Below are 25,931 nucleotides of genomic sequence, written 5' to 3'. Positions count from 1 at the left end.
CGCTTGCCAGGGAGAACAAGCAGACTCGGAGTTGGCCAACGATGCTTCCTGTGTATATTTTGTGCAGAGGGCCCCAGCCTAGATTCAGCAGGACATTAAAATGACATGATACTAGTCAACATATGCATGGAGCCCCTTAGCATATAGAGCTCTCCCACATGCATGGGGACCCCTGATTTTCATGACAGTATGAGTGGGTGGGCCACGGGCTAAGGAATGTTTCCCCCACTTTGGAGATGAGGAAGCCAAGGCCCAGGAAAGTGAGAGGCAACATAGCTTAGGTCACACAGATCTTCAATCTCCTGACTCGCCATTGCCCAACCTCTTGTCAACACAGAGAGATGCAAAAGCCAAGTTCAGCCAAGAAAAATTAATTTACCCAAAGAAACATGGCGGACATTGTACAAACTGTAAGTGTCTGCAGTGAAGTTGCTGAGAAGAACTACACTTGGCCTTATCCAGTCCTGTCATTCTGGGGCTGGTTGGTTCCTCAGGACTGGACCTGTATAAGGGTAAGAAAAGACATAGAGATTAGAAGTCCTCCAAATGAAAAAGGGAATGGGAATCTTCTATCACAGGGACCTAAGGAGTGGGATGAGGGGCGCTGAGGACAAGGTGGCCTCAAGTGTCCCTCTTTCCATTACCTGTTCAGTATTCCTAGACTCTTGTAAATCCTTGGGACAATAGATGGGGATATGGATATACCCTGGTTGCCGATAGAGGCATGAAGAGAGATCCTCTCTTTCTGACCAACGTGTAATCAAAGTTCATTGGGAAATCAAAAGAGAATTTTCCGTAAGTAGGCAGTGAGGGGTCTACAACTACCACAGTGACAATTGGAGACATTTCGACATGTCAAGCAGCTCAGTTCTCTCATGACTTCCAAGTCTTTCCAGACCATGAGAACCATGGGAAAAAAAAACTGTTCAATTAAGGAACATGAAGTTCCTTTCCTTCCAGAAACCACTGGCCCTGATTCTGGGATTCTCAAGATGCTGAGAGATCCCATGACACCTGTGAGGGGCAAAAACTTATTCCCAGAGGCTGATTCCAGCATGGGAAACTCCATCTCTTTAGCACTTCTAGTGGAATGTGTCTGCTGATGAGAAATTCAGTTTTTTTGTTTTTTGGTTTTTTTTTTTTTAACTCAGAGCATCTCAATTTGCCCTTCATTTTTGAAAGACATTTTTGCTGGGTATAGAATTATAGGTTGGCTGGTTAGTTCTCTTTGAGCACTTTGAAAAAATGTTATTCCATTGTATTCTGGCTTCTGTGGTTTTGTCACAAAGTCTACCATCATTTGTATTATGTCCCTGAATGTCATTTTCCTCTGGATGTCTTTGAGATTTTCTTTTTACCTTTCGTTTTCAGCAGCTTGATCATGACATGCCTAGCTGTGGTTTTCTTTGTATTTATCCTATCTTTGTTTTGTTGAGCTGGTTGATAAAGTGGTTTGATATCTTTCATCTGTTTTGGAAATTTTTTTGCCATTGCTTCTTCAAATGACTGATTCTTCAGTCTCTTGCTCTCTCTCTGCTTCTTCTGGGACTCCAATTACACATTTGTTGGACTTATTTACTTTGTCCCACATCTTCCTTATATTCTTTTCTGGGTTTTTTTTTCTCTGACATTCAATTATAGTCCATTCACATTTACTGTAATTATTGACATGGTTGGATTTCCGCCTGCCATTTTGCTACTTGTTTACTATTTGTCTCTTTTTTGTTCTCTGTTCCTCCTTCACTGACATCTGTTGTGTTAAACATATATTTTATACCATCTTAATTCTTCTGTTGGTTTTTAACATTGCATTATTTCGACTTACTTGCTTAGTGAATCTTTTAGGGATTATTATATACATTTTAATTTATAACAATTTACTTGAGAATAATATTAACTTAGTTCCAGTAAAATATAAAAACTTTCCTCCAATATATTTTCTTTTCTCTCCTCCTGTATGCTGTCATCATCACATATATTACATTCATATGTGTTATAAGCCAAAGCATACAGTGTCATAAATATTGGTTTATGTAAACATATCTTTTAAAGAAATTAAGAGTACAAACAAGAAAAAGTTATATTTACTCAGTCTTTTAAAAAATATTTATTTATTTATTTGAGGGAGGAGGAGCAGAGGGGAGGAAGAAGGACAAGCAGACTCTCCACTGAATGCAGAGCCCGATGGGGGGCTTGATCCCATAACCCTGAGATCATGACCTGAGCCAAAATCAAGTCAGACACTCAACAGACTGAGCCACCCAGGCACCCCCTTACTCAATCTTTTAAATTTATTCACAGAATTTAAATTGCTGGCACCCTTCTTCCCTCCCCCCCTCCCCGTGGATTTGAATTTCTTCCTTTCAGCCTGAAGGACTTCCTTTAATATTTCTTATAAGGCAAGTCTGCTAGCAATGAACTCTCTGTCTTTGTTTATCTGGGAATGTCTTTATTTTGTTTTCATTTTTGAAGGATGGTTTTAGCTAGATAAAGAAGTTTTGGTTGATAGGGTTTTTTTTTTTTCTGCCAGCACCTTGAGTATGTCATTCTACTGCTTTCCGGCTATTTCCATTCTTTCTTTCTTTCTTTCTTTCTTTCTTTCTTTCTTTCTTTCTTTCTTTCTTTCTTTGAGATTTAATTCATCCACTTGACCAGAGAGAGAGAGAGGGCACAAGCAGGGGGGAGAGGCAGGCAGAGGGAGAGGGAGAAGCAGGCTCCCCGCTGAGCAAGGAGCCTAACATGGGGCTCGATCCCAGGACCCTGGGATCATGACCTGAGCCAAAGGCAGACATTTAACTGACTGAGCCACCCAGGTGCCCCTATTTCCATTATTTCTGATGGGAAGACAGCTAATAATCATATTGTTCCCAGTATGTGATGTGTCATTTTCCTCTTGCTGCTTTCAAGATTTTCTCTTTGTCTTTGTATTTCAACTGTTTGACTGTGATGTGTATAGGTGGAGATATCTTCATGTTTATCATTTTGGAGTTTTTTGACCTTCTTGTATCTAGAGATTTATGTTTTTCATCAAATTTGGGAATTTTTGGCTATTATTTCTTCAACGTTTTTCTTTGCTTCTTTCTTACTCTCTTCTGTTCTTCTGGGACTCTCATCACATTTATGTTGAATTATTTATTTATTTATCTATTTATCAGGTTAAACAGAGTCAAATATTGGTAATCTCACATGATTCATTTATATAGTATTTATATTATTTGATGACTTTGAGGAGGACAGGGATATGGATGAGGCACATGTGTGTTTTGTGAATTATTTCCTTAAACTATCTGTATGGCCCATTTCAAGACACTTAGTAAAAACAAAAAGAATGTAAACCTGTTTTTGCAACAAGGTAAAAAGAAAAGGGGGAAGCAAAGATCCTTTAAGAATCAATAATAATGCTTGGCAGGGAGCCTGCTTCTCCTTCTCCTACTGATCCCCCTGCTTACGCTCTCTCACTCTCTCTGTAAAATAAATAAATAAAATCTTTTAAAAATTAAAAATAAAAAAAATAAAAGCACAGATGTGTTCAAACTCACCTATGTTCTTGCTTGGTCTCTGAGTGTCGATAGGATATACAATGAATCCTTTCTCTGTGATAATAACAGAACTTCAGCCCCCATTGAATACCTCAAGGAAAGTCACTGTTCTAAGTGCTTTGCATGTACTAATTTATTTTACCCTCATACTCACTTTGTGACATAGGTATTATCGTTCCCATTTATAGTTGCAGAAACTGAGTCTTGTTGAGGCTAAGTTACTTGCCCAGGGTCACATGGCTAATAAGTGGAAAAGCCAGGATTTGAACCCAGGCAGTCTGTCTTCAAAATCTAAACTATTAACCAATATGCTACACTGTTATTTAAAAACAATCTCTATATTTTATTTTATTTTTTAAGATTTTATTTATTTATTTGACAGAGAGAGAGAGACAGTGTGAGTGGGAACACAAGCAGGGAGAGTGGGAGGATTAAAGTTAAAGGAATGGAGGATTTCTGTTACCTGTAGCCACAGACCTCCCACATTTAATCTGAAGTTGGGCCAAAGAAGAGACTGTGTGGATGGGTTCAAACAGACCCCAGAGGTCTGTTTGATTGGAAGACTTGTGCAATACCATAAGGTAAAGAGGAGTAGACTACTTTGGTGTCACTTCCTAGGTGTTTCTGGCTCTGAGGAAGTGGGCATCTCCAGGAACAGGGTCCCTCATGCCTGTCTTGGGATGCTTTCACATCCATCAGCTTGTCAGATTCTCATAGTTCACTTTCTGACAGGCAGGCAAATTCACCAAGTGACCCCATTTTACAAGAAGAAAAGAGAAGCTCAGCAGGAATGCTGAGCAGGGATCCCAGGACCCCGGGACCATGACCTGAGCCGAAGGCAGATGTTTAACGATTGAGCCACCCAGTTGCCCCCAATCTAAATACTTCAAAAAATGTTTTGTTATATAGGCACTTGCGTCAGTTAAGCTTGAGTCAACTCTTGGTTTTGGCTCAGGTCATGATCTCAGGCTCATGGAATCGAGCCCCATATTGGGCTTCATGATCAGCATAGAGTCTGCTTCAGATTCCCTCTCCCTCTCCCTCTGCCCCTTCCGCTCATGCATGTGCTCTCTCTCTTTCTCTAAAATAAATCTTCTCGAAAAAAATTTCTTGTTATAAGTTATGAGAAAATCACTGTAGGAGCAGAGCCCTAAAAACTATAGCTTTTCCTCCCAGGCTGCATTTGGAATATGCAGAATCTGTCGGCTTCCTTCATTTCTCTCAATGAGGTTCCCTCCTTTCCAGTCCTTCAGCCTCTACCTGGTGCAGGCAACCTTCACCTTTCACCCAAGCTCTTCCCTGTCCTCATCATGGGCTTCTCTGCCTCCAGGCTTGTTCTTAAAGCAGCAGGGCCAGAGAGGAAAGGCAGAAAGCTAGGCAGAGGAGTGCTGGTGAGGACTGGGGCCAAGAAAACCAGCCCAACCATTGGGCTGGAAGGTGGAGCAACCTAGAGGTGGTGCGAAGAGCAGCAGAACAAACAGCTGGAGCCTTCAGCTGGAGACTGGACATTTAGAAGGAAGCTCCCAGTCACAAGACGGGCAACTGGCAAGGAGCAGGCCGACATCAGGCAAGGCAGGAGCCCCAAAGAGCCAATGTGGTCAGCACAGGAGGCGAATGGGGAGGCAGGGGTTGTGAGGCACACCACCCATATCTCTGTGGCACTGTCTTCACAGTACATTCAAACACTAGCTTTGCCTCTTACATGGTGAGCACTTGGTGTACATCTCTTAAGCCTCAGTTTCTCCTCAGCTTCATGGAACAGAAAACCTAAGTAACGGTGACTTAAATGAGACCAGGGTTTAGTATTCTCAAGCAATGACAACTCCAGAGGTAGGTATCTGTTAGGTTTAGTTTGGCAGCTCAAGTCATCATAATTCAGGAGCCTGTGTCCTTCTCTCATGGCTCCAGGTATAGCCATCATAACCCATTCCAGAAAAGAGTGGAGAGAAATGACAAAAGGGCATATGCCACTGAGTCTCTCCCACTCCCTTTACGGTAGTTTCTTAGGAGCCCCACCCAATGGCTTCTGCTTATATCTCATTGGCCCAAACTGTGTCATATGGCCCGCTCTAGCCACAAAGAAAGCTGGGAAATGTAGTTTTTCAGCAGAGCACATTGTTGCCCCCTACAAAATTAAGATTCTGTTAGAGAGAAAGAAGGGAAGAACAGATCCTAAGTCTATGCAACCAAAAGTCTCTGCCACAGGGGTAAATGGTGTTATTTACTCCATAATTAGGGTCAACATGAAGATGAAACCAGGTAATTCTTGTAAAGCATCTAGCAGATACCTGGCTCAGTCAATAGCAGTGAATATTCTCAAACTCGAGGAACTTTTCCAATAGCCCGTCTAAGAAAGATCTCCATAAGAAACTGACTCTGTAGAATGCTCACCAGGACTACCCACAGAGTGAGGGCTCCCTAAATATTTGAGGCATTGACTTGTCTAAACCCCACCAAAGGAGAGAGCATCAGTAGAGGCTGGTGAGACACAGTCTGAAGCCTTTTTAAAGCCCTGCTTTGGAGGAAGTGGACTCTCTTTACTTGATATCTCTTTACTTGGTGGGTAGAGGGATGAGACTTTGGGCCTTGGGCCTAGATACTATAAGAGAGGGGTATTAGTGAAGAAACTGTAGCTTGTCTGCCCCAATCTACTCCTTACTTTATCCCTCTTTAGAGAGCTCTGGTTCTAGCCCCAGGTTCAGGTGTCTCCCTTCCTCCTTCAGCCACAAGTAGAACTGGGCCTTCTCCCTCCCCCTGGGGGTGGTCCTGATTGATCTGAGCCATCATGTTTGCATTAATTAGTTAGATCAGGTGTTGTAGCAATGAGACTCTTAAAACTCAGTGACCTAAGGACACAGTTTATTTCTCTCTCCTGTGAGCATCCTGAGGTGTGTTCAGGTTGGTGAGTGGCTCCACTCCATGCAGACATTCGGGGCTCAGGTGCCATCCACCTTGTGGCTCTGCCAACTCCTCCCTATCGAAACTTTGGAACTGAATTCAGATAATTTTCTAATACCTTTCACTCATGAGTTCTCATACTTGTTATCCAAAACTCAGGAATCTGATAGATTTGGATGATACATTATACTACTCATGACCTGAACTTACTAAAATAACTCTCATATCTGAATTCAGAAAACATGTGGATTTGGATAGTGAGGATTCTTGGGCTATCCACCCTGCAGTGGAAGGAGAAAGCTTAACTAGCCACCTTAGTTCTGTTCTCTGGGTCCACCACCTTGCCTCCTGTCCTCCACAGTTCCAGCCTTGCCCTCCAGTCCCTGTCCATTTCCCTCTAGGCCACATTTGAAGTAGGCATTGGGAAGTGTGTCCTCCTCTGGGGCCATAGAGCTTTCCAAGTTTTCCGCTAGTGCAAGTTGGGAAGGCCAAGAGTTTCTGTGGGTCTTGATTACTCACAGGCTTTTTGGGGCCAGACTTCTGGCTTCTGCCACAATGTAATACCCTCAAAGACTTGGTCATTTTCTGGTCCATTTTCTTCCAGTCAGTTCTGTGTTCAGTAACTACTGCCAAAGTTCTTTTCTGAATACAGTTCTCCCATAGCTGCTTTATTTCTTGGCTTCCTTGTTCTACCCATTTCTGTCTCTCACTTGAGACCATCTTTGTTTGGCTGATAAATCTTAAAGGACCTTTGAAAAATGCTTTCTGCAACAATCTTATTTCTGCTGTTTGGTCCAAGTGTTTGCTTTTCCAACATTGTGAGGCCTTCATTACCTTTTATCTCCCTCTTCTTTTCTACCTTTATTTTAAAAAGTAGCCAGCTCTCACCTCACTTCATCTCTTTGAGAGATTTTTTTTTTTTTTTAAGTTTATGTCTTTCTTCCTTAACATTTCAGCATTGAGTGTTCCAGCGTGGTGGGCAGTTCTGTTCCATGAGGGTCATTCGGGGATCCAAGTCCCTTCCTTCTTGTGGCTCTACACCTTCCTCCCCTTCCAGACTTGTCATAATCTGCATGGCTGAGGCTGGTCATCGACATGTCTGGGTTCTAGCGAGTAAGAAAAAGAGAAGAGAGAATGACGAGGAGACTCACTCCCTGACTTAAGGCCTCCATCCCCAAAGCAGCACCCATCTCTTCTACTGTTAAGAACTTAGTCATATGGCCACAACTAATTGCAAAGGGGTCTAAGAAATGCTGTCACCACTGGGCAACCATGTGCCTAGTTAAGGCTTTTTAACTGTAGGAGAGAGGAGAATGAGTTTTGGTGGAGAGCTAGCGGTCTCTCCTATAGTGGTTGTCTCATTCCTCTTGCCAACAACATATTTAGGCATGGCATGTGAAAAAATTCCAGCCATGAAACACGAGGAAGTGTTCATGAGACACTTAACGGGTAAGTCTTCATTATAAAAAAAGAGACATAGGAAGAAAGGATCCCATCTTTCCCAGGACATTGTCACATCAGGATGTGATGTCTGAAACAAGGCACCCATCTTGTGGTCATGAGGGGGAACAGGCTGTGGGTAAGGTTAATGCCTTGAGGCTGGAGGTGTAGGTAGATACATGAACCCAGGTCCTTAATGATACCCCTGAATCTGAGCTGATTGTCCCGGAGCCACCCTCCTGCTGGACTTCTGTGTGTGACATGGTATATTTCCTTATGGTTTAAGTTAAAGGAATGGAGGCTTTCTGTTACCTGTAGCCACAGACCTCCGCATTTAATCTGAAGTTGGGCCAGAGAAGAGACTGTGTGGATGGGTTCAAACAGACCCCAGAGGTCTGTTTGATTGGAAGACTTGTGCAATACCATAAGGTAAAGAGGAGTAGACCACTTTGGTGTCACTTCCTAGGTGTTTCTGGCTCTGAGGAAGTGGGCATCTCCAGGAACAGGGTCCCTCATGCCTGTCTTGGATGCTTTCACATCCATCAGCTTGTCAGATTCTCATAGTTCACTTTCTGACAGGCAGGTAAATTCACCAAGTGACCCCATTTTACAAGAAGAAAAGGGAAGCTCAGAGAGGTGGTGTGCCTTGGCCAACTCTGCCAACAGGTTAGGGTTGGAACTAGGGACTTGGCCCTGGTTCTCTTGGACTCCTAGTCTGGTGCTCTTGCTAGTGATACCAGGACAGCCCCTGCTGAAATAATTGAAGGAAAAGCATCATTTGACATCCCATTAATTATTTTATAAATACGTTGAGGCAGGTACAACTTATACATTCAGGAAGTTTACAATCTGGTGGGAGAATAGAAACAAATAAATGAACACATAAGTAAATAGCCTAACTCACATTGTGAGAACTGCAAAGCGGGAAGGGGATGGGGGCATAGGATAGCAGAGACTAATAAGGGGGAGCAGGTCAGGGAAGATACTCTGCAGAAGTGACACGTAAGCTGAGACCCAAAGGACAAGTAGGCACTAATTATCTGGGTGAAACGGAAGAGGAGGAGGAGGAAGAACATTCATGGCTCAGAGAAGAGCATGCGAAGAGATCTGGAGGTGGGAGAGTCTTGGGCCTATTCAGGAAGCTGCAGGTGTGGCTTGGGACATGTGAGCAAGGGAGAGGAGGAAGGGCCCGACCACACTGGTGTAGAGGGGCATGGCAGGTTTGAATTAAAATCACAGGCTGTGGAATTGGAATGTTTGGGTTCAAATTCTGATGTTGCGTATTCAGCCGTGTGCCCTTAAGCAAAGAATTAAGCACTCTATGCTTCAACTTCTTCCTCTTATCAAGTTCCTACCTTACAGGGAGCTGTGAGAAATGAAGCTGAGTGCTGTTGAAGTGCCTGGTACCTAGTGAGTTATTAGTAAATGTTAGCTGTTCTTATGGGCCATATAAAGGATTTTGGTCTTTGTTCTATGAGTAATGGGGGTTGCATTGATTAAGATCCTTTCGGCTGCAAGGAACAGCAACCCAACTCACATTGGCTTAAGCAACAGTAGGGGGATTTCTTGGCTTATATAACTGAAAGACATAGGTTTAGCTGTGCCATGAGGCACAGCTGGGTCAAGGCATAGAACATTGTCAACTGGACTTGAGCTATTTATCTTTTGTTTTGTTTTCTCAAGAAATAACTTCATTCTCCAGCTTCCTGTCCCCACATGGTGGCAGGGTGGTCATTTAGCTGCCACAGTGAACGAGAGTGCCTCTCTCCTGCTTGTCCCAGAGCCAGTCATGGAGGTCTCTCACTGTCCTGGCTCCCAGCTGGTACCCACCCCTGAACCAATCACTATGGCAGTGGAGGGGTGGTATGCAGTGGGCAAAGAGGAATTGGTGTTGGTTGACTAGTTATATCCCCAAACCTCCAAAATCACTGGACCGAGGCCGGCAGGGGCAGGGGGCTCCACAAAGGAAATTGGAGGGCTCTCACCAAATCAGGGAGAGGCATGTCAAGCAGACAAACACAACCAGTGTTGAGTCAGCCAGACACTAGAGGTTTTAAGCAAGGGAAAAACAGGATCTGATGTCCATCTTGAGGTGACCACCCTGATGGGTGGTCAGGGGGAGAGACAGGAGGACGACGGAATGGAGATGGGGAGAGTTGCTGGCAGTTGATGTCAGGAGTCCAGGAGAAAAAGACAATGGCATGGCCAGGCTGGTGGCAGTGGAGCTGAGAAGGATGAGAAAGAGACACAGTGCCAGAGTTTGTTGGTAAACTGGGCAGGAGTGGGACAGGAAAATTCCAGGCTAAGCCAGGGTTTTGGCCTGACCAGATAAGGCAGGTTTGGGGGAAGGTTGACAGTTTAGCTTTGAATGCACCACATTTGAGGAGCCTTGGGACATCCATGAGGAGGAGTCCTAGAGGCATTTCTTTGGGGTGTGGAATTCCACTTGTGGACATTCTTGTCTGGTTCCTATGAGATATGAGGAGAAATAAATTGAATAATGACTGTTCTGCCCAGTAGAATGCACTAGAATCAAGGGTGGCCTGCCCTCCAGGAGAACTGAGACAGGAACAACTTGCCCAGCTCTTTGCTGGGCATGGGTCCCTCAAACAGCATATGTGTGGCCCAGTCCCTCCCTTAAAAGTCAAAAGACCTTTTGAAATCCTCAGGCAGCTAGGTGGTCAGTAGTGGGCTGGGGCACCCAATTCATACTGGTCAAATGGACAGGGTCCCAACCCACAGGAGCTGACAGCGCAGCTATGGTGAGAGAGGAGAAGCATGGGGTGACATGGAAGATGTCTGGGCAGACAGCCAAAACATGATGCAGAACGGCGGGGTCCAGGCAGCGGAGGCCATGGCGGTTCTGAGGAGAAGGGGGTTGATGCAGGGCTGGCATAATCTGGGGAGGCTTCCTGGAGGCAGACCTGGAGTAGTATCAATATTCCAGGCATAGGAAGACCAGGATCTCAGGTGTGGGATGCAAGGCTAGGTTCGAGGTGTGCCCCAGACCAGCCCAAAACAGCTGGAGATCTAAAAATTTCCTAAACCAGGACACCAGGGCCTCCCAGAGCCTCCCAGGCATCCTGAAGTCTTCCAGGTGAGGGCTCAGAGCTCCCCAGCCTTCTACTATCACTTGGGGTAGAGCGAGCTGCTCCCCCCACCTTGCCCCTCGTCCTTCCCTACTTCTTTGGCAGTCCTCAGCACTCTGTGCACCAGAGATTTCTCTGTATGTGTCCCTCCCCCAAGGCAGGGAGCTGGCAGGGATCACTGTCAACAGCCAGCATGCTCCCCACCATAGGAGGCACTTGGGAGCTGTTAGGGAGGGGGCAGCTGGAAGCTGCCCGAGGAGCTACAGGCAGCTGGGAAAGGCCTGGCCTGGTACTTCATGGGTGTGGGGAGGATGTATAGAGTCTAGGGGCTTGTCTGCCAGCTTCCCTGTCCAGGTCCTATGGAAGCAGGGAGTGTGATGGGGCCATCAGCCCAGCCTCAGTGGACCTGGTTGGCCCCAGAGCTGGCAAGCCCCAAGCTAGTGAGCGAGTGGGGGAGTCAGCTTCCCATCCATTAGGCCCATGGCCCAGGCTGCTAATGCCGAGCGGACATTCTGCTCTCATCCCTGGTATCCACTTAGGCATCGTTAATATTTTACGCCGCAGAGCCAGGGGATCGATGTCTCATTTATAGCTCAGTGTTTATGAGCAGTCATTGAAGCTTTCCCAGGGAAGATGCTCAGGAGCACCAGGGGAAACTGAGGCAGGAGAGCATGGGTGGACCAGCCTCAGGAGGACCCTTCATATGGCTTCCTTTGCTTGCTCAGTTCTCTGTCCCCCCATCTATCTCACATCTGGCACCCTGAACATACCCAGCTCCAAGAACACATCATAAGGGGCCATCAGAGCCTGTGACACAGGCCAGCCCTTGTCTCACCTGATCCTTTACAAGCCCCTGGAGAGGTTGGCTTGTCATCCGCATTTTAGGAAACAGGCTGAGAGAGGTTAATGTACTCTTAACGAGACCACTGATTGAGGATTGGTGGCAACTAGCTGGGACACAGGCTAGATTTTACTCAGCACATAGTGTGTAAATTAGAGTACGGGAGCGTCTTGAGCCTTTCTAGACTTAACACTTTAGCAACTCATGTGCTCTAACAGAGCTGTGTTCTCTGGCGATCATTAGCGTCTCTGCTTAGAACTCTTGGTCAGTGGAAACTCACCGCATGCCCACTAAATGCAATTGAAAGCTGTGCATTTACAGTTCTTTAAAAATATCTCCAATAACTCAGACTTTTAACCAGGTGTGTTAAATACTGAGGCTGAACTGCACAGGCCGGAAGAAACCCAGCAGCCTCCCTCCCATCCATTTCCACTGGAAACTGTGCGGTATGCTGGGCCAGCATCTGCTCTGGAAGCCAGGAGGCCTGGGCTGCATCTGTGCCCTTGCCCCAGTCCACCCTCGGGTGGGTTTCCTTAACTGTAAAATGGGGACGAGAAATGCCCACTGGGGCAGCCCTTAGGGATTAAGAGTAAACCTAAAGGCTTGGCTCCTGTATGCCAGCTCCAGAAGGGCCCTGGTCCACACCAGCTGCTGTTTCCCGCCCCACCCGGGCACCCCCGAGCTCTGTGCCTGGGGCGCAGTATACGTTCAGTATTTGTTGAGCGAATAACCGAGTGGGTAGCAGAGGCTCATACATGGAAGCTAGGTCCAAACAGGCGTGGAGCGGGGCTGGATCTCCCCCTCCACTACGGCGGCAGGAGAACTAAAGAACTTGGCATTCGAAGCAGCCCGCGCGCTTCCGGCCCTCTAAGCCCGGGGCTGGCGAGTTCACCCGCAGAGCGCAACGCCCGCGGGAGGGCAGCAGAGAGCCACGGCTCCCGCCCTCAAGTCCGGGAGTTCGGGGACTTGAAGGATCCTGGGCTCCGCCCTGCTACGCCCCCTCCCCTCCCCTCCCCTTCCTTTCTCCTTCCTTTCCTACCCAGTGCCCCCAGGCAGGAAGAGAGCGATCCACAAACGAATTAGCGCTCCTGTGCACTGCCCTCGCGTTGCACTTGGCATCCGTTCAGCTCTTTCCCACAGCCAGAAAGGCAGGCGGGCACCAGCCCCTCTGTATGGAGGAGGAGTCTGCATGTCCGTGACTCGACCAAGGTCACGCAGCAAAATCAAGAGTCTCTAATGCTAAATCCCACACTCCCCCCAAAAGCCTGGAGCGCACGTGGGCTTCCGGAACTGGATAACTTTGGATACCAACTTTTTCATTTTCAGCGGGGGCCAGACCAGGGCCAAGTTCAGTCGCGAGCGGAGACCTGATGGTGTGGGAAATACCCCGGGGCGAGAGGGCTTCCCCGATCCCCCCGAAGGCCGGCTCTGCGCTGGCCCGCGGGGCGGTGAGCGGCAGTGGCAGGCTCCGCAACCCTCAGCCAGGAGTCTGGAGCCCCGACTCCTCACAGAGAGCGATGCTGCGGCTCCCTTCCTCTCCGGTCCCCGGCCCCTTGCCCAGCCACTCAGCCCCCACCTTGCACCGGCAGTTCGGTGAAACCGCCGACCGCGCGGCCTCCCTGCGACCGGCAGGGGGGCGGTGGCTGTGCGCCAGGCTCCGTCCGGGGGCTGGGCCGCGTGGGGCGGGGCCACCTCCCTCCGCCCCTTCCCGGGCTCGCGCCGGGGTGGGGGTGGGGGCAGGCCGCAGGGGACGCCTCCCCGGGTGGTCGCCGCGCCCAGGCCAATGAGCGCGCGGCGAGCCGCGATGGAGGCTGGGGCGGCCGGGAGCGCCCGGGACCCCCGCCGCCGCCGCGCCCCCGTGCCCCCGCGCCCCCGCGCCCGCGGGGCTGGAGAGGGGGCGAAAGAGGCGAGGCGCCCGCGCCCGCCATGGAGGCGTCTCTGGCCCGCGCCGGCCGCCTGAGCTGCGCTCCGCGCCGCCGCCGCCGCCGCCGCGCCTCGAAGTTTGCCGGCTGACTCGGAAAGTTGCGCTCGGGCTCTGCCGCCGCGCCGCGTCTAACCTCAGGGCCTGCCCAGTTCGCCGCCGCAGCCCTCCGCGGGGCCCGGGCCCCGTCGACACCCGCAGCCCCGCCTGCCGGGGGATGTGAGCCGCGGCCTCCCCAAGAGGCCGGGCGGGCTGCACGGGCCCCGGCGCCTCCCGAGGCACGCGCGGGCGAGGGGCACGCCCCGGCCCCGGGCAGCTCGGGTCGCCATGGGCATCCAGGGCATGGAGCTGTGCGCCATGGCCGTGGTGGTGCTGCTGTTCATCGCCGTCCTCAAGCAGTTCGGCATCCTGGAGCCCATGTCCATGGAAGGTAACGCGTGGCCATCCGCCGCTCCGCCGGGGCCAGCAGTGTGTGGGGAGGGAGCAGCGGTCGCGCTCCGGGGCGCGGGTCCGCGGGCCCAGCGAGTGCGGCCCTCGGGCGCACAGCGCTCAGCGGCACTGGCCGCCTGAAGCCGCCGCCCCCTCCGGACTCCTGAGGGCTGGCCTGGGACTGAGAGGACGGAGAGGCCTGGGGCTCCGAGGAGCCCCGGAGGGGATGGAGCTGCGGCGCTTGGGGTGGGCGTGAGCGAGATGCCTGGTGACACACTGAGCCATCCTAGGCCTGCCGGTCCGAGCCGCCCCGGGTGAGCACAGCCGGCTCGGGCCTCTCGTTGGCGGGAGGTGGCTCAGGGTGAAGATGACTGGAAGGATCCTCAGCCTGGGGTACCTGATGGTGGCAAGTGATAAGAGACCTCAGCCACATCATAGGGCAGCCCCTTTTGCCTCGACCAACATCCCTAGACAAGGCTCAGGCCCACGGGATCAGTAACCAAATCCTCGGGCACCACATTGCTGTCCCAGTAAAATATTAACTGAGGAGACTGACCTACTCTTAAATCAGACAGTGGACAGCCTCCCTGGGACCCCTGAGAGGCGCCCTCGGAGCTGCTTCCCAACCTTCTATACATCCCTGAGACTTCCGGGCAGGTTAGGAGGAGGAGCCCCTCGAGGGCACACCCATTCTAAGGGGATCTTGACCTACCAGGGCTGTAACTTCCCCTCCCCCCAGTTCCAAAGAGGCATTTGCAGCCCCATACCTCTGTACTGTGGGGAAGGGGCCAGCCTGTCCTGTTCATGTTACCCCTGCTCCCCTGCTGTCCTCTCAGGGGAGGATGGGCATCCTGCCTGCCTCAGCACTCTGCTGACCTTGCCAGGCTCCAACTCCTGGGACTGAAACCCAGAGTCCAGGCAGGCTAGGAGGGAAGGACTTGTCCTTGCCTCTGAACTGCCTGGCAGCCCCTCCAGCCTGAGGATGTGCCCCCAAACCCCTGCCAAGGGCTACTGACGACAGGAAGGGGCACAGGGCCTGGAAGCAAGGCCCTTCCTCCATTTTGCCTTCAGAACCTAGAGCTGACTCTTTAGCTGGCCCCGCCCCACTCTTTCATGGCTGTGTGCCCCTAAGAAGCCATCAGGCTCCATCACACCTTTTCTAGGTGAGTTCATGGGGCCCAGAGAGAAGAGACGTGATCTAGGTGGTTCTGAGAGGTACCGCCTTAAGCTTTAAATTTTACTTGGAGAGGAAAATTGCCCAAGCTGAGCCTGCACTTGTCTGGTTGCTGACCCCAGCTGGGAATCTATGACTGGGGATTTAGTGGGAAATGCATTTGCTTGGGATGAGGTAGGGGAAAGCATCCTCACCGCTGTGCCCCTGAGGACCTATGGCTCCTGTAGGGCACTTGTCTGTCCCACATACCTGTCCTTTGCCGTCTGGAGTCTATGGTGGGTTTGGGGGGTGGTTGGTGCTCAGGCAAGCCACGGCCCCTACATTGATCTTCCCCGTTTCCTGGACCCTCCTGGGCCACCAAGGGGCCAGGAGCACCAGTGGTCTCATTCCACTTGGTGCTGCAAAACCTTCTGAACTGAGCCCGACCCCCTCACAGGTCTGGGCCTGTGAAATTTGTCTTTGTAATTTCTAAGGAAAAGGGATTTCTTTACAAAGTGGTTAGTATGCACAAGACTACAGATGCTTTCTTCAACCTGCTATAAAACCCACGTCAGGCCCTAATGAGTTTCTCTTTCCTGGTATGGTTGCCCACTTGTGCCCCCTTTGGAGTTCTGATGTGTTGATGCAGTGGGAGGAATGTAGAGCCTCAATGTCGGCCAGGTCTTAGCTGGGGTTGCTGTCACCCATATGTGCTGGCTGTAAAGCTCCCTTAACCTTTCTCAGCCTCAGTTTCATTCCCTGTAAAGTGGGCTGTGGCAGACGTGTAACTAGTCACTGGGGCTTTAAGGCTCTAGCACCATTCTTGGCATATAATAAATGTGCAAACTTTGTGAACCGTTGGCATCACCGGTAATTAGCAATGGAGTGATTGCTCGTAGTAACAGGACTGATTCATGGTTGAAAACATTCTCTCACTCAAACAGGCCTCCCCTCCTACATCAGAAGGAGGGAGTTTTAAGTTCCAGATGTTGCATGATGATGGGGAGTGGTGTCCTTTAAGAGCCTGGAAGGCCCATTGGCCAGGCAGTGTCTACGGGACTGTCCGATGGGTTGTGAGGAGCCCATGCCTTGCAGCCCCAGCCTGGATGGGAGCGGGCACTGAGGGAGGAGGGCTGGTGCCTGGCTCCCCTCAAGCATGCGTGCATGCAGTTGTGTGTCTCTTGTCTTCTGTGAGCCTCCGTAGTTCCCATCTGTGAGTTGCCAGAGTTGTGATGCCCCTGGGATTGTCAGGAACTAATGGATCTGGGTTCTAGGGATGCAGCCTTCTAGAAGTAGATGCAGATGATAAAAAGCCCTCTGTCTGCCCTGGGTCTCCTGTCCGTCTCTGCCATTGGGTGACTCTGTCGGGGAATTCCAGCCGGGTTTGGCCACTAGCTTACCAGGGGACTTTGGTGCATTTAACATTCTTGAGCCTTAATTTCCTTATCTGTAGAATGAGGATAAAAGCATATTTTCCCCTATCCATTTCACAGGGGTGTGGTGAACTAAAGCACCGTGGAAAAGTGAAAAGCAGAACTCAAGTCTAAGGGATTCACAGGGTGGGGCCCAGCAGTAAAAAGTGACCCTGGGCGGGTAATTCTTGGTGCTTGTTTGCAAGCCCTGACACCAGACCTTTTTGTCCACATCTGGGCCCGAGGCTTGACTTTGGTCACTGCCTCTTAGCTCAGGTCGGATTTCCTAAATTCTAGACGAGTAGGTCTCAACGGAGGGCAGTTTTGCTCTTCCGTGGACATTTAGTAATGTCTGGGGACATTTTTGACAGCCACAGCTGGGGAGAGGGGGTTACTGGTGTCTTGCAGGTAGAGGGCAAACATCCAGCAGTGAACGGGACAGCCCCCACAAGAAGGAAGGATCAGGCCCAAATGTCAGTAGGAAGGTTGAGAAGCCTTGTTCTGGAAGGAGCACTAGGGGCTAGGTGGCCAGGGGCTAGGACAGCTGCTTTTTAGGCCTGACTTAGTCACTGACATGCTGTCATTAACTTGGGCGAGTCACTTTTCTTACCTGAGCTCTGTTTCCTCATCTGTAATGGGATTTTGGATTGGAAGCACCATCTCCCCTGGGAACTTTCCCTGACCCCTCTGACTCCCCGCCCCTTTGGGTTGTGGTAGATGATGCTGTTCTGATATTTTCTGTGACCCCATCCCCACCCCATAGGGGCTTTCCGAGGGGGTCAGGGACTTGTGTCTATACCCTTAGGGCCCCAGAGTGTGCCCAGTGCTGCCTGGCAAACAGGAGGTGTTGAGTAAATGTAAGTTCTATGCCATCCCCAGCACACATTTATTGGGCACCCTTTGTATACCAGGCAGTGTGAAGCCAGCAGGAGCACAAGTAATGCAGTGTCTTGGCCCTCCCTTTAGGACAGCCCTGGGCAGATGTCCTCTGAGGGGAGGACCCGTCTGGCTGGGGTGGGGACAGGGAGGCTGAATTGTGACAGTGGGGATATAGGTGGGTGAAGAGACAGGGGTGTGAAGGGGAGAACGGGGAGTGCCCAGAGGGAGGTAGGCATGGCCCGACCCACCACCACCGCTCTTCCCTCTTTGAGGTGGCCCCACCCCTCTTTGTGTGTATCATAATTTTGTCCTCAACAGCAGGCCCATCCTAGAGATGAGGAAGCTGAGGCTTGGGGAGGGTAAGTCACTTAACTGAGTGACCCAGCCAGGGAGTGGCAGGGCCAGGACTTGTACAAACTCTGGCATACCTGTCCTGGATGCGTCCCTAACTCCGCAGGGCCAAGGAGCCACAGATGCGTCCCAGCCTCTTACAGCATGGGTGTCAGACACCCAGAGGGGAGGCAGCTGCCTGGGTCCCAATCCAAAGTCTTCCTCATTGAGCCCCTGTGAAGACTAAGTGTGTGGCTGGGTGCAAACTCATAAAGCAATGCCCAGCACAGAGCGAGCGCTTGTTATTTCTTGCCAAAAAGGGCCCTAGCCCCCCCCAGTGTCACTCATCACTAACCGTGTATTAGAAGTTAGTAGGGGAGGAGGATGCACTTGACGGGCCCCTCATCATGATCGGCATCCTTCCTTGTGTGCTCCGTAAGGTCCTCCTGACTGGCTGGCTGGAGGCTCCTGGGCTGGGCTCTGGGAAAGGGAAGGAGAGAGGTGGGGCTCCGGGTGGGTGACTTCTGCGGGACAGGGAGGTAGTCTGGAGCCTGAGGCCTGATGCTGCTGTACATGGGAGATCTGGGCAAAGATTTGGGAGGGGTCCCTCCCCAAGTCAGGGCTTCAGCTGTTGCAGGTCTCGTGGTTTCAAAGCGCTCAGCCACGGGATCTTGAACAGAGTCTTACTTGGAAGCCCTGACAGACGGAAGAGGCATGGCTGGCCTTCGAAGGGGAGTCTTGCCCCACAGTGGTCCCTGGGGCTCCTTGGAGGGACCTCCAGGTCTAGGAGTCCCCTGACCAGCAGGGGCGGTCAGGGCTGAGATCTGCCAGCGGGGTAGGAAGGATTGGAGCCAGCCCGTGTGGCCAGCACTGTGGGAGAGTTTTGCTGCAAGGGAACGGAGATGGGTGCTGGCTGGCGAGCCAAGGGGGTGCAAGGGAAGCTTTTGCAGCTGCCTCCAGGGGAGCCTTGCAAAGGTGGAGACAGCCCAGGGAGCTCCACTGGGCTCAGGCACTAGGTAGGCCAAAAATGCCCCTCACCCAGGACCTGGTGCGTCTTTGCTCAGTGAATTAAAGATGTGGAGCCACCTTTTCCAAGCCCCTGCAGGTGGGTCCTGCACAGAGGGCGCTGTGTGGCACGGGATCAGGATCCCGGACTGGAACTTCTACTCCCTGGGAGGAGAGCCCCGTTGGTGATTTGTCAGCTTACTGTATAACTCGGGGACATTCGGCTTTAGAACAGCAACAGAAGTTTTTTTGAAGAACAAATTTTTTTTTAAGTTTTTTTTTTTTTAATTTGACAGAGAGAGAAAAAGCGAGAGAGCGAGCACAAGCGGGGGGTGGGGGGGTGGGAGAGGGAGAAGCAGGCTTCCCGCCAAGCAGGGAGCCAGATGCGGGGCCTCATCCCAGGACCCTGGGACCATGACCCAAGCTGAAGGCAGACACTTAATGACTGAGCCACCCAGGTGCCCCTAAGAACAAATTTTTAAAAGACTCATGCTTTCACTCCTTTAACCAAATTTTTGTTTGATGGAGAGGTTAAATCTTTGTTGCTGAGTCCCTGGTTATCAGTGGGGGGGGGGGGGGGGGGCGGTGAGTAGTGTCCAGGACAAGCGTCTGGAGGGTCAGGAGAAGGGCTGAGCCCAGGGAGACCGCAGAAGCAGGCTGACTTCCCAGTCTGGCAGAGCGCGGCTCCTCAGGGTGTGGAGGGAAGCTGGAGCAAATGGCTATTTAGATCCATTAATTGCCAGTCGTCCTTGTAATTGCAGAAGGTGCTGTGACGCCTCCGGGAGTCCTAAGAGATCTGGCTGCATCTCCCCTGAAACAAACTAGAGGGATGAACCTTGGATTTCCCTTGGGGAGGAGCCAGGAGAGGTCTCCAGTGTCCCCTGAGAGCACATGGGGTGCCCGGGATTGGGCCGGACGCTGTGGGAGTCGAGATGAAGAAGCCAGGTCCCCTGCTCCTGAGACAGTTCCATGATCTTTGCTTTGTGCATATGTGTGTAGAGGGGGTGAAAGTGGGGGTGGGGGTGGAGGAGAGGGGGTGAGATCCCTCTTCCTCTTCTTACAAGGCCACCCATCCTACTGGATTAGTGCCCCACGCTTAGGACCTCATCTTACCTTAATTACCTCCAAAGCTGTATTTCCTAATAGTCACATTGGCTTAGGGCTTCAACATATGAATTTTGGGGAGACCCAACTCAGTCCGTAGCACCAGGAAAGAGAAAAATATGCATCTGGCAGGGAATCATAGCCAAATGGAGAAAAGTAGAACAGAGATGAGGGATAGATAGGAATGGTGGGGGGCACCTCTGAGGAGGTGACATTTGAGCAGACGAAGGAGGTGTGAGTTCCGAGGGAAAAGCAGTTTCCTGTAGAGGGAGTGTGCTTGCGGGGCACAAGGGGGCCAGAATGGCTGAAGCAGAGGGAGCAAAGGGAGAGACTGGGAGATGAGGTCAGAGCCCGGCCAGGGAGAGGTGAGGGTGGCGGTGGCCTGTGTTTATTGGTTACTTATTGGTTATTTTTATACTCAGAGCTTGGGGGAGGTTGTTGAACAGAGTAACACACTGGATATTGTTTCCAGCAGCTTCCTCTAGCACTATTTGAAAACTAGACCTACGGGACCCAGGGCAGAAGCAGGGCAACAGGCCAGGAGAGATGCTGGAGCCTTGGACCAGGGTGGGGACAGTGAAAGTGGGAGAAAGGGTCAGAGGCAGGAGTTGAGAGAGCTGGCTGGCCATGCCTGTGGAGTGAGCGCTGGGAGGAAGGTCTACGCCCAGAGTTTTGGCCTAAGCACCCAACAGGACAGAGTTGCCGTCCCCGGAGCTGGGGAAAGCTGTGGGTGGAACAGGTTTTGGGAGGAAGATCAGGAGCTCAGTTTGGAAATGCTCCATTTGAGAACCACCTAGACATCCAAGTGCAGATGGCAAGTAGGCAAGTGAGTCTGGAGCCGTGGGAGAAGGTAGCCCACATTCCCCAACTGAGTCTTGACTTTTAAAGTAGCTTTCAGACATACGTGTCACATTTTGCCTTGTTGTTCTCAGGTGCGTTTTTCATACTAATGATTTTGAACACCTCTTTGTGTACCCATCAGCTTTTTCAGTTTGCTCACCTCTAACTTGCCCATGTATATCCTTTGGCCATTTCTTTTGGGATTGCTGTCCTTTTCCTTTCTTCCAAGTGTCCTACTTTGTCCAGACCAGACATGTGTTCTCGCTCTCATTTTCTCTTGCTCTGGGTACTCTAATTACCTTTTTTAAAAAATATTTTATTTTTTTATTTAAAAAACTTTATATATTTTGAGAGAGAGAGAGGGAGCGAGCTCGAGCAGAGGTAGGGGCAGAGGGAGAGAACCTCGGCAGACTCCATGCTAAGCTCAGAGCCCCACATCTTAGGATCCTGAGATCGCAACCTGAGCCTAAATCAAGAGGCTGATGCTCAACCAACTGAGCCACCCAGGCACCCCTCTAATTACTTTTAAACATTTTGATTAACCTCTAGCAAATTCAAATATATATTTGATGTGTGCATTAAAAAGAATAATAAACACCAATGAACCTATCCTTCCCACCCCCAGAACTAGAACATCCCCAGCCTGCCTGTCTCTGAGTTTCTCCTCTCCCACCCCACAGAGGTTACCACCAGCCAGATTTGCACTTGTCATTCCTGGATTTTTGTTCTTATTTATAATTTTATTTCTTACATATCCCTACAAATTGTTTGGTTATTCTTGGTTTTGAATTTTGTAACAAATATGTAGTATGGTTCATTCACTGCTGTAGGACATTTCATGCAGTGGATGGCCCACAAGCTGTTTATTTGCTCTGTTGTCCGTGGGCAGGCATGTGGTTGCTTCAAGCTATTGTAATTGTAGAGAGTTGGGGTGTCTGCTCTCCTGCATGTCTCCTGGGCATTTTTCTCTAGCACCCAGTTCCTAGGGTAGGGTTACCAGGCCCTAGGGTATGCAAATGTGTGTAGCATTAGCATGAAAATGCAAATACTTCCCCACAGTGCATGTTTGTACCAGCATACACACTCTCTGGCATGCTTAAAAATTACTGTTGACCTCCCTTCCCTCCTTAGCCAGCGCTTAACGTTGGTCAACCTTATTTCTTTTTTTTCAAGATTTTATTTATTTAGGGTGGCTCAGTCATTAAGCGTCTGCCTTCGGCTCAGGTCATGATCCCAGGGTCCTGGGATGGAGCCCCGCATCGGGTTCCCTGCTCCGCGGGAGGCCTGCTTCTCCCTCTTCCGCTCCCCCTGCTTGTGTTCCCGCTCTTGCTGTGTCTCTCTCTGTCGAGTAAATAAATAAAACCTTTTTTTAAAGATTTTATTTACTTACTCGACAGAGAGAGAGAGAGAGAGCACAAGTAGGCAGAGAGGCAGGCAGAGGGAGAGGGAGAAGCAGGCTCCCCACTGATCAGGGAGCCCGATGTAGGGCTCGATCCCAGGACCCCGGGATCATGACCTGAGCTGAAGGCAGAAGCTTAACCGACTGAGCCACCCAGGCGCCCCAACCTCATTTCATTTTATTATTTCCTGCCAATCTAGCTGCTGTGTTCTCAATGTAATTTGCATCTTCCTGTTTATTAATATGGTTGAGCCATCTTTTCCATATTTATTCATCTTTCCAGTTTTTTTTTTATGATTATTCTAACTATTCTTCTTTCGACCATTTTATACACTGTCTTCTCCCATTCTGCTGAGTGTCTCGAACTGGCCATGGTGCCCTTTTTTTGAACAAAAATCTTTAATTGTGATGTAATCAAATTCATCCATTTTTTTTTTCTTTATGGTTTGAACTTTTGAAGTTTTAAGAAATCTTTCCTCACCCTTAGGTTAGCAAGGGATTCTTTTACCTTTTAACTCTATAGCTTACCTTTCACGTTTGGGTCTTTGCTTCATCTGGAGCCAACTTTTACATGGTGTAAGAAAGGGATCCAGATTTCTGTGCTGAGCCAGTTTTCCATGCTGAGCCAGTTTTCCTAAAACCACCTACTAAACAATCTGACCCTCGCACAAATCTTCTGTGATGTTCCTGCTATACCTCGGTCCCTTTTTGAGCTCTCTGGTCATTTTTTTGGTGTGTTTTTCTGTTCTTGTACCAACCACACAACTTTTATTACAGTGACTGTGAAAATGTATTTGTATTTTGGGAAAAATCCCCTCTATACTCTTCCTTTCTAGATTTTTATGGATTTTTGTTCCTCCATATGCATTTCAGAGTGATTTTATCAAGGTCCTCAAAAAGTCCAACTGGATTTTTAATTGGGATTGTATTGAATTTACAGATTACTTTGGGGAGAGATGACATCTTTATATTATGTGGTCCTAAGATGGAATGTCTCATTTATTCAGATTACCTTTCTTTAGAGAAGTCCTTTGAATTTTGGTTAATACTTAGATAGTTTTGAGTTTTTATTGCTATCATGAATGTTATATTTTTAATTATATTTCTAGGTGGTTATTACTGTATAGAAAATTGCTATTGATTTTTGTAAATTAATCTTATATCAGGCAACCTTACTAAACTGTCATGTATATTGATTCTTTTGGTCCCTGTAGCGACCAAACATCTACAAGTAATGTTAGTTTTATCCTTTACTTCCCAATTCCTATATTATTTCTTTCTTTCTTGAAATTTCCTTAGAGCATTGGCAGGATGTCTATTAGGGATGATCGTGGCCAACCTTGGCTTGTCCCAAATCTTAACAGGAATGTGTCTGAGCCTTTGCCATTCAGTCTAATATTTTCTGTAAATAAATATGTAACTTGCAAATATAAGCTACATCAAGTTAAGAAAGTTCCCTTCAATCCTAGTTTGCTTAAGGTTTTTGTTTTTTTAATTATAAATAGATGTGGATGTTTATCAAATGCCTTTTCTTTATTAAAGTTTTCATATGATTTTTCCCTCCATATTACAGATAAAACCTTGATCATGGTGTATGTTTTTTTAGTACAGTTGGATTCAGTTAGCTAACATTTTGTTTAAGGTTATATCTACATTCAAAAGTGAAATGGGCATGTAATTTTCTTTTTGTTTGCTCTTCCAGCTTTACTGAGATATAATTGACATATAACATTGTAGAGGGGCACGTGGGTAGCTCAGTTCGTTGAGCGTACAACTCTTGATTTCAGCTCAGGTTGTGATCTCAGGTTGTGGGATTAAGCCCCACATGGGGCTCTGCGCTCGTCGCGCAATCTGCTTGGGATTCTCTCCCTCTGTTTCCACCCCCCCCCCCCCGCCCTCCGGCTTGCTCACTCTCTCTCTCAATTAATTAATTAATTAAATCTTTTTTTAAAAACCCCAAAACCAAAAAAAATTATATAAATGTATGAAATGACTACTATAATAAGGTTAATTAATGCATCTATCATCTCACATAATTACATTTGTGTGTGTGGGGAGGAGTGAGAACATTTAAGATCTATTCTCTTTGCAACTTTCGAGTATACAACACAGTATTCTTAACTGAAGTCAACATGCTGTACATAGACCCCCATAACTTACTCATTTTATAACTGGAAGTTTGTACCCTGTGACCAACATCTCCTCATTTCCCCCACCCCCTGCCATGGCAACCACCAGTCCACTCTCTGTGTCTGTAAGTTTGGCTTTTTTTAGAGTCCACATGTAAGTGAGGTCATATAGTATTTGTCTTTCTATGCCTGACTTATTTCACTTAGCATAATGCCCTCAAGGTCCATCCATGGTGTCACTGTAATTTTCACTCTTTTTTTTTTTTTTAAGATTTTATTTATTTATTTGAGAGAGAGAATGAGATAGAGAGAGCATGAGAGGGGGAAGGGTCAGAGGGAGAAGCAGACTCCCTGCTGAGCAGGGAGCCCGATGCGGGACTCAATCCTGGGTCTCCAGGATCATGACCTGAGCCGAAGGCAGTCGCTTAACCAACTAAGCCACCCAGGCGCCCCTGTAATTTTCATTCTTATATGGCCCTTCTATGACTTAGGAGTCAGGATTACGGTATTGATCACTGGACTAGCAATATGGTGATCACTGGTGATTCTTTGAAAAGCAGTTTGTGTGCACTGGTGGGGTCAATGCCCCATAGGAGTTAAGTTCAAGGGAGAATAGGAGAGGAAATAAAGACAGTGAGTTAAAGAAGAAAAGAAAGAAATAGCTGGAGGGGACAGTAGGGTTGAGGAAGAAATAGCAACAGCTTTGGGATTTTTGTTTTATTTTTCGACTCTTAGGGGCAGAGGATTAAGTTATTCATCTTCTTTAGTTCAGGAGACATTATCAGTCTTGACCCTTTTAAACCCCTCTCTTATTTTGTTTATTGTTTCCCTTTTATCCCCCCCATTTCCTTCTACTCCTATAGGCAATTATTCTAGTTTCTATTTCATTTGTTTCTAATCTACATACAGTAGAGTTCCCCTTTTTTGGTATCCAGTTCTATGAATTTTGACAAACGCATAGTAATGTAAGCACTGCCACAGTCAAGGTATAGAACAATTCCATCACACAGAAAATTCTTTCCTGCTACCTTTTCTGTCATCAACATGTCCCATGTGCCACAGCCCCGTGCAGCCACTGATAGATTGTCTTTCCCTATGATTTCTGCAATTTTATCTTTTCCAGAATGTCATTTAAGTGAGTCATACACTGCATAGTCTGGATTCGTTCACTTAGCTCGTGCATTTGAGGTCCATCCACATTGCTGTGTGTATCAATAGTTCGGTCACTTTTATTGCCGAGTGATATTCCACTGTGGAATGCACCACACGCTGTTTATCCATTCACTGGTTGAGGACATTTGGGTTATTTCCAGCTTTGGGTGATCATAAATGAAGTTGCTCTGAACATTTGCATAAATGTTATTGTGTAATATAATACATAGTATAATGTATATATTTGAATGTATAATACATTCATACAAATGAAACTGTAGTTTCATTTCATATGGGTAAATACCCAGGAGTAGGAATTCTGGGTCATATGGTAAGTGTATGTTTATAAGAAACTGCCAAACTGATTTCCA

The 25,931-nt window shown here is 48.6% G+C and overlaps 1 protein-coding gene across 2 annotated transcripts in view; it reads left to right on the top strand.

Annotated features, from left to right (window-relative positions):
* The window catches only part of KCNIP3 (potassium voltage-gated channel interacting protein 3), a 79,020-nt gene that overhangs the window by 40,557 nt on the left and 12,532 nt on the right, over window positions 1-25,931 (top strand). Inside the window, exon 1 of one of the 2 annotated variants that reach the window (XM_045884510.3) lies at window positions 13,537-14,158. The exons of the other annotated variant lie outside the window; for it this stretch is intronic. Coding sequence (XP_045740466.1) covers window positions 14,056-14,158 — 103 coding nt within the window. The 5' untranslated portion in view covers window positions 13,537-14,055. Of the gene's footprint in view, window positions 1-13,536; window positions 14,159-25,931 lie in introns of those variants that run through there. 2 annotated transcript variants of the gene reach the window in all.

The sequence above is a fragment of the Mirounga angustirostris genome, unplaced genomic scaffold, assembly GCF_029215605.1.
Source record: "Mirounga angustirostris isolate CCGP_5_RB_7025 unplaced genomic scaffold, mMirAng1.0.hap1 SCAF_10, whole genome shotgun sequence".
In the NCBI taxonomy this organism is placed as follows: domain Eukaryota; kingdom Metazoa; phylum Chordata; class Mammalia; order Carnivora; family Phocidae; genus Mirounga; species Mirounga angustirostris.
Note: the sequence above shows the minus strand (reverse complement) of the source record. Positions and strands in the feature narration are given on the sequence as shown.